General features: G+C 39.0%; 2 protein-coding genes across 2 annotated transcripts in view; both read right to left on the bottom strand.

Moving 5' to 3' along the window:
• Positions 1–2223, bottom strand: part of LOC106878416 (cilia- and flagella-associated protein 57) — a 5968-nt gene extending 3745 nt beyond the window's left edge. The window contains exon 1 of the mRNA XM_014927622.1: positions 2029–2223. Coding sequence (XP_014783108.1) covers positions 2029–2223 — 195 coding nt within the window. The remainder of the gene's footprint in view (positions 1–2028) is intronic.
• An 838-nt stretch (positions 2224–3061) lies between these two features.
• Positions 3062–6864, bottom strand: LOC106878415 (cilia- and flagella-associated protein 57-like). Its single transcript, XM_052976005.1, has 2 exons — positions 6850–6864; positions 3062–6554 (listed from the first exon to the last, which is right to left on the bottom strand). Exon 2 carries the CDS (start codon positions 6410–6412, stop codon positions 3461–3463), a length of 2952 nt encoding a protein of 983 aa, XP_052831965.1. The 5' UTR covers positions 6413–6554; positions 6850–6864; the 3' UTR covers positions 3062–3460.
• Between the last annotated feature and the right edge of the window lie 1527 nt (positions 6865–8391).

Below are 8391 nucleotides of genomic sequence, written 5' to 3' on the forward strand. Positions count from 1 at the left end.
TTAGAGAAAAAAAACCAAAGTTCTTTTTTTTAATTGAGTTTTTACCTGTAAATTTGGATTTTTATCCCTAATATAATAATAATAATAATAATTATTATATATATATATTCGACGGGCTTCTTTCAGCTTCCGTCTACAAAATTCACTCACAAGGCTTTGGTCGGCCCGAGGCTATAGTAGAAGATACTTGCCCAAGGTGAGACTGAACCTAGAACCATGTAGTTGGGAAGCAAACTTCTTACCGCACATCCACACCTGCGTCTGTACATGTGTGTGTGTGTGTGTGTGTGTGTGTGTGTGTGTGTGTGTGTGTGTACGCATGCATGCATGTATGTATGTATAAAGCATTTTGCTCGGCGTGCTAATAATTCTGCCAACTCACTACCTTTAGAAAGAGAATTATTAATATATAAATCCAAACAACATATGAAAACTTGGCGGAGGAAAAGAGTGGGTTTCCTAGATCAGTAAGATTAATGATAATCATGTTTGTTGTGCACTGTTGTGAACTAACACTTGCAGTAAAGATATGAGGGCAAAGAGAAAACCAGAGAGCCGATGTTCGTGGAGGAAGTTACTGGGTGAAGGTTCTTGGTGAGTTTGGACATAACAAAAGTTATGAGAAGAGGAGATTTGGGTGTGTAGGTCATGCCTGGACGGAAGTGGCATGACTCCAGCAGCTCTGAGATAGACAAAGCAGAGAAATGAGACAGCGCATGTGGGCCATAGCCAAGAGAATGTTAGTGGCCTTATGTTTATCAATGGGCTGGTCATTTTTAGGATGGGCTGTCTTTGTGCGTCACAATCAGCAGTAGTGCCGTCCTAGATGTGAAAACAATGCCCCACTGTTGGCTCCGCCAGAACTTTGTAGAGGATAAATTATTGTTGGAGGTGGTGGGGGAGTGAAGTATCTTTTGGGTCGTTATGATCTGATTTGAGTTATGTTAATGATGTTTTTTAACCAGATCCTCGGTGATAGTAAAGCCCAACATTTGGAACAGTTTTGAGGTTAGACATGTGTGGTGTGGTGAAGTTTTCTTAGTCTTATCTTTTCAATAGCATAGAAAACACAAAGTAGAGCTTGCCTTTCCTTGCTGTTGAAAATGGGGTCAATGACGGTTCGACTTATGGCATCTAGTTTGTGAGTGGATGACGCATGTTTTGGAGAAGGTTAAGGAAGAACGAAATGTAATGCCATCTCCGAAAAGGGTGAACATTGTTAGACGTGCCGATACAGGAGATAGAAAATGGCGTTGTGGGGCGCGAGAGGGGCAAAAGTATTGCACTGGGGTACGCCGAAGTTGATAGAGTGAAGGTTAGAAAGGACTTCGTTAATACACGTTGCGATAGGGTGAGCTGATAGAGAAAGGACTTCGTTAATACACGTTGCGATAGGGTGAGCTGATAGGGAGCTACCGGTCTAAGAGATGAATGACGAGCGGAGCCCATAGGTGGGAAGTTTCGAAAGATTTGCTTGCTAAATAATGAGGAAAACTTTGCTGATGCCGAAATCAACAATGTAGCCTTCGCCAAAGTTCTTCAAGATATAGCCTTCGCCAAAGTTCTTCAAGATATAGGAGAGCAAGTGACTAGCGGGTCTGTCTTCACGGAAGCCGTTGTGGTGATTGTTCAGAAGGGATGGAAATTCAAGGTTTGGGGGCCGGTGTTGTTCTGGGCAACAGTACCATCCTCCAGGGTGATTCAGAGAGTGGTCTTGCATGAGCTACGCCCCTGGATAAAAGACGTCCGGATTTCTGAGGGTGGGTTTTCTTCTGCTGCTGATGTAAGGCTTGCTTCTCGTTTAAACCGCTTCAGCACAACTCTGAGTGTATAGATTCGAGGTCTTGAGACATTGCGATTTTGTTGTATTCGAGATGTCAAGGGACAAACCTAAAAGGGAGTTTGTAACTTAGCTGATGGGTGGTCAGCAGGAATGATATATGAGCTCATTCGGAGGTCTTGTATTGTCGTTGGATGCGAATGTTGGAGACGTTGTGTATGTTATGTCTAAATGTGATCCTTAGTTACAATGAAGCAATGGTCAGACGACGCAGTAGGTGCCGAGACAGTTGCAGTTCGGTAGAGATTAGGTTTAGCAGTGAGGAAAGAGATCAAGAGCGTTTGGCGTATGTGTGTGTTGATCTGCGATACAAGTTGGAGATGAGACAAATTGATGCAATGAGTTGAAGATTGCAAAGGATTCGGTTTCTGCACCAATGACATCACCGTGAGATGAATGAGACAACCATGAGATGTGAGTGTTGAAGCCACCAAAGACGATGACTTTGAGGATGGGTGAAATAAGATTTATGTCCCTAATGCAAGACTTGATTTGGTTGAAGGTCTAGTTGGTAGTCTGCGAAGTTCGGAAAACGCTAGAAGGACGAAATGCATTTGGGTGAGTGAAAGAGGTAGACTGCGAGTCAAAGTAACTTGATGGCGTTCATATTTGAATCTACGAGAGAGAGAGATAAGTAAGAGGGAGAACGGAGTCTATGTAATCATAGACACCATCTTTCGTGGTGAAGTTAAAATTAAAAAATATAGCCCGGACAGCTGAGATGGGTTGGAGACGGAGATACAGAGTGTTCTGGATTTCGGAGAGGAATACGATATTTGATTTTCGAGTAAGTATTGATGAATTGATTTAAGTTGAGACGAAATTCAAAGATATTGGAGAACAGGAGATAAAATTGCAGAAATGGAATTGGTGTAAAGAGATATTTATGAATGTCCCAGTGACATCAGTGATTAATTTAACCTCAGTACTTTACTGATGTTATATTTTATCGAGCCTGGAATATAAGAAAGACAAGGTTGATTTCGGCAAGATTTGAACTCAAAGTTAAGGTAACACAACCAAATCTGCAAGGCATTTCGTTTAAATGTTTACTGAATCTGCCAATCCACCGTGCCCATTACCATTTGTGGTGACATCTATTTTTGAAATAAGGAAAGTGTACCAAAGAGTAAAGTCAATGACACTGACTTCGGTATTTGAGTGGTACTTTATTTCATCGACTCCTGAACGATGAGATGAAATATAAATGAAATGAAAGACTTTCGATGAAGTTGACTTTATTAGCAATAACAATATTATAAAAAAAAAGAATTCTTGCTTCACAGCATGGTTTTTATCACTCAATGTAAAAACGGACATGTGACAATACACGAATCGTTTCGTTTCATTTCGTTCGCATGATTAAAATCCAACGATCAACAAATAACATCCATTTTCATTTCTCTCACTCCATTTAAAAGACCCCCCCCCCACCAAAGAAAAAAATTTCTTTTCTCTCTCTAATATTCCTTGCATCTTATTGCTTTTGGTTGCTAGCTGACAATTCAACAGAGAGGCCTTTTAAGACAGTAAAAGACGGTTCTTTTCCCTCTCCAGCGAAAACTTTCCTTGAATTTTATTGCTTTCGGCTGTTAGCAGACAATTCTACTGAGAGGCTTTTCAAGGCAGCAAAAAACGGTTCTTTTCTCTCACCAACGACAACTTTTCTCGAATTATATTGCTTCTGGTTGTAAGCACACAATTCTGTAGAGTGACCTTTTCCACAGTGTCCTTTGTTATAATCTTCAGTTTGTGTACCATGTATTCGAAATTATAACGCTGCCGATTCCATTTCTTATGTATGCTGACGTTTCTGTTTTTGTATGATGCGATGATCTTCTTGATATTCTTCTGGTTGTATTTTTCATAAAGAGCTTTGATGCTGCCCTTCAGTTTCTGATGATCATCTATGAAAGATATGCAGTCTACAAGGTCGGAGTAGAACGTGTATAACAAGGCCGATTTTCGGTCCAGTCTTGTACGTACTCTGTCCAGTTCTCGAGAGGTAGCCACTAGTTTCTGTTTCGTTTCCTTTGTCGAGCAGTCCCTATTGGTTAACTGATTTGTTAATTTCTCCTGTTGACGTTGCATAATCTTCATTTCCACCCTCATGGTATTGATTTCATCTTCCCTCTCTTGTAAACACTGTCTCAATTCGATAATATGTTTAAAATCCAGGTCAGTTTTCAATTTCATGGTTTCCATGTTCTTCTGCACCAAATCATAGAAATGTTTCCCTTCACCTCGTGGCTTTTCCTCTCGAATATGCAGAACTTCCCCTAAATGCTTTATCCAATCCTCCTTCCTATTTATGATAATCTTCAATCTCTCAATCCCCAGTTTGTAATTGTTACATTCTTCATCACTTGCTTTTAGTTTTGTGGAGAATTTTAAGACCTTTTTCTTCAAAACACTATTTTCGTGTTTTAGTTCAGAAGTAAAATCTCTTTCTTGAAACAATAGTTGTTCGAAATTAGTTTTTCTAGAAACGAGCTCCATTTCGGCATCAACTTCGATCCGTTTCTGCATTTCCTCACATTCTTTCTGCTGCAGTAAAATATTTTCAGTGCACTGTTCCATTTTCTTCTCTAAATCTACAAGCTTCTTTTCGTACTCTTCTATCAACTGGTCGAATAGAATTTCTTGCTTTTCTTCCAGTTCTTTTATCTCTTGTTTGTTTTTCTCTTGTACTACTATTAACATGTTTTCAAGATTCTTACAATTTTCGTCTTCTTCTAGTAACTTCTTATCGGTAACAGATTCGATTAATTGCAACTCTTGGCTGTGATTTTCGTTAATATGTGATATTTCTTCAATGCATTCCGCTTCTTGTTTGCTTTTATCCTTCTCTAGAATTTCATTTTTGACTTTCAAAATTTCAATTTTTTGATTATTTTCGGATATCTCATTTATTTTGTTGTAGTTCATAGTTTTAAGGCGCATTTTGTATTCCATTTCGTTTTCAAGTTCTTCAATGTGGATTTTCAACTTTGAAATTAAACAATTTCTTTTTTCCACATCAGATTTTGGAATTAAAATCTCGTTAGGATAAACGGTACCCTGGTCGCTTTTCAAATTCTCATCTTCAGCATTATTAACCTTCCATATTGCAATTGAAGCATCTCTTGATGTTGAAATTAAGTATCGATCATCAGTCGTAAAAATCATGTGCGTTGTTTCAAGACTATGACAAGGATAATTACACCATTTTCCACCTCGTATTGGAGGGCACGCCATGCTTCTTATATAACCATCATTAGTTCCTACAAATAACATTGTATTGGACCAAGACAGAGCAACTGATGTGTAAAGAAATTTTCTCGATAGAAACGTTTGCAATATATTCGATTTGTGGATTTCGTTCAAAGAACGATCCGAGCTTACCACATATAGTTTCTTGTTATCAGTGTTAACTGCAACATCGTTACAGGCGCAGGATTTCAAGACACACTCACCGATTCGCTTCTCGGTTTTTATTTCCCATTCATAAACTGCCCCATCCAAACCGCATGAGATTAGATTATTGTCATCCATACACCAGGCGGTAGCTTGAACTTTACCGTTGTGACCTTTCAGGTTGGCCAGCATTTCGAAAGTTATCGACGAGTATACCTGTATAAAGTTGTTGTTGACTGCCGCGAACATGTGGCCACCTCGACTGAAATTGCAATGTGTACACCTGCGGATGTTGATATCTCTAAACAGTTTGAAGTCGTCCCTAAGAATATACATGAAACGTAATTCGTCGCTGAAACCTGCCAGAAGAAATAGTCCCATTGGGTGCATAGATATGCTGTATACTTCTTCTGAAAAGTTTTTAGAAAATTCTAAGTTAAACGTTTCGCGGTTCCACACTTTTATGGAACCGTCGAGGGAGCTGGTTGCAATGAAAGGTTTCCACAAAGAGACACAACATCCAGTGATATGTTTATAATGGAAAGGCTGTACTAAAACATCAAACACATTTGATTCAGTCTTATTTTTTGTTTCCGGTGGATTAACTTGTGTAGAATACATTTGTTTCATATTGGTGCTAATAACGAGAACCTCCTCCGATGGATTCACCACCATCCATTTTATAATCTGGTCGCATAGTTTGTTATTCTCCAATGTATCTGACGGCAGCAAAACATCCCTAACAAACTTGTAATTATCGTTATCAATGCTTTCAAAAAACTGTACATATTTTGTACCACACGCAGTAATAAATCCATGAGAATAACTAACAATTGCCGTCACTCCATGCATCCTTGCGGCATCGTTTGGAAGATTCAAATATTGGAATACGTTAAAATCAAGTTTTAAATACCTACCTTCAATACATAACACTCGACCACTGCCTGTACCCACCAAAAGACGTTGTTTCGCATCCCAGGAATAGCATTTGAAATCTTGAGGTACAATCTTAGGGAAATTGAACTGTTTGTGCTTGTTTCTTACGAAACGGAACAATTTAAGAAGACGATTGCCAAACACATACACGTCGAGATGATTAAGAGGGTGAAAGCTCACATGATGAAGAGTCTCTGGTTCTTGTGAAACCGTCACCTTGACCGAAATGGGTTCTTTCATTTCTTCCCATGACCAGTAAAGTAGGGTTCGTGATGAGTCGTCACATATGGCTACGACACATCGAGAATCAGATGAAAAAGACAAACTAATGATCGAACAAGTGTTTAATTCTTGGCAAAATAAGGTCTTCCTTTTCCGTAACCTGAATAAATCAAAAATATTTACAAATGGTTTCTCGCATTTATAAGCAACAGCTGAAAAGTTACGATTCGGACTTAAAGTCATGGCAGTTATTTCACATCCTTTCTCTGATACATTGAGCATCCTCATTGTTTTGTGTTGGGTGTTATAAAAAACACAGTAACAACCACATGGATAAAGGATCGTTTGTTCGTCGAAATAAAAAACATTGTTAGAAATATCCGAACTGATTCCAATCAAATATTTTAAAATCGCTTTTGAAGAGATAGCCATTCGAAAACTTTTCCCTAACTTACCTGATAGCTGTTCCTAGGATGATGTGTTATGGTGATGGCAGTCTGAAAGCGAGGCTTTAAATAATGCTGGTCACGTGATCCAAATGACGGCATTTTTATATTTTTTCGTGTCTTTATTCATTCCTTATTTTCTCTACTTTTTTTTTTTTGGTAATTTCGTCATACTACACACACGCACACAAACATACACATATAGAAAGAAACACACAAATATAGAAACACACACGTACACACACATATGCAAACTTGAATGCATTGCAAATGCAACAATAAAATCATTGTTAAACGATTCCAAAATAAAATATTTTTGATTTATTCAAGTTCAGAAAAAGAAGACTTTAATTTATCAATAATTATATATTTGTAAGGTCGTTTGATTGTTTTTCATCTCATTATCGATGTATCATAGCCATAAGCGGCTATCCATCAAAAACTCTTATTTATTGATTATTGGGAGAAAAACAACAACAACAACAACAACAACAAAGAACACCATTTTAGCCAAAGTGACGGTTTCCTAAGTATTAGAGACTCTTTTCCATGTTAACTTCTACACCCAGATTTCTCTCCACGTTCGTATTCGTGTATCTCAGATCAGGGGTTTTCAAACTTTTTGACTTGCGGACCCCTTTATATTTCAGGCTTTACCGTAGGGACCCCCCTATAAACGCTTATGAAATTTATACATAAATATTTGCTTAAAATAACATATATTTTTACATTTATTTATTTAACAGTATTTAACAAATAGGTTTATTGTCAATTAAAAGATTTCGATTAAAAAACATATATAAAATCAAATTGCCCATAAAGAATATTTGCTGTCCACGGACCCCCTGTGGTCCGCGGACTACAGTTTGAAAACCCCTGTCTTAGATAGTTGCGGTGATATTACACCGATGCAATCGAGAACTGAGATCAAAGCGCATGTATAGTGCAAATTCAGGGTTGTGTGTGTGCGTGTGTGTGTGTGTGTGTGTGTGTGTGGTCGATTCTTCGGCGTGAACCCTAACTGCTCCGGCCGCTGAGAGGCACAAGGATGATTTCGCACTCTGTTCAGGATGACCCTGGTAAAGACCTTACCGGACACTAAGAAGGAGTATAACACTCTTAAAATTGTTGCAGCCGTGGCGATCACTTTTACTTTTCCACAATAGGATAATTACGCTCCCCTTCCGGTCAAGCAGTGTCGTGCCACTGCTTCAGATTGAGCAGATGATCTGCTGCAAGAACAAGACTGTCGACTCATGCACAAAGGTTGTTTGGCGCTGCCGATATCTGCACAGGAGGACAAAGGTTCAGATCTTTAGATCTCTGTCCTCCTTGTCTTGCTCTACCCGGGGCCTTTAGGGGCCGCCTGAACTTCTTTGGTACGAGGACGCTTCGCAGGATTATGTGTTACCATTGGTCGGATTTCGTATCCAACCACGACTCTACTCACAAACTGGAATGCGCCCTGTTACTTGTATGATTCGGCAGCGCCAGCTTAGACTGTTTGGCCATTTTCCGAGTTATACCCTGCTAACTGTGTTCTCTTCACTG

The sequence above is a fragment of the Octopus bimaculoides genome, chromosome 23 (genome assembly GCF_001194135.2).
Source record: "Octopus bimaculoides isolate UCB-OBI-ISO-001 chromosome 23, ASM119413v2, whole genome shotgun sequence".
Classification (NCBI taxonomy): domain Eukaryota; kingdom Metazoa; phylum Mollusca; class Cephalopoda; order Octopoda; family Octopodidae; genus Octopus; species Octopus bimaculoides.

What these genes read in the sequence shown, in the direction of transcription:
- LOC106878415 (XM_052976005.1), bottom strand. Translation starts at nt 6,412, where the DNA reads ATGAAAGAACCCATTTCGGTCAAGGTGACGGTTTCACAAGAACCAGAG.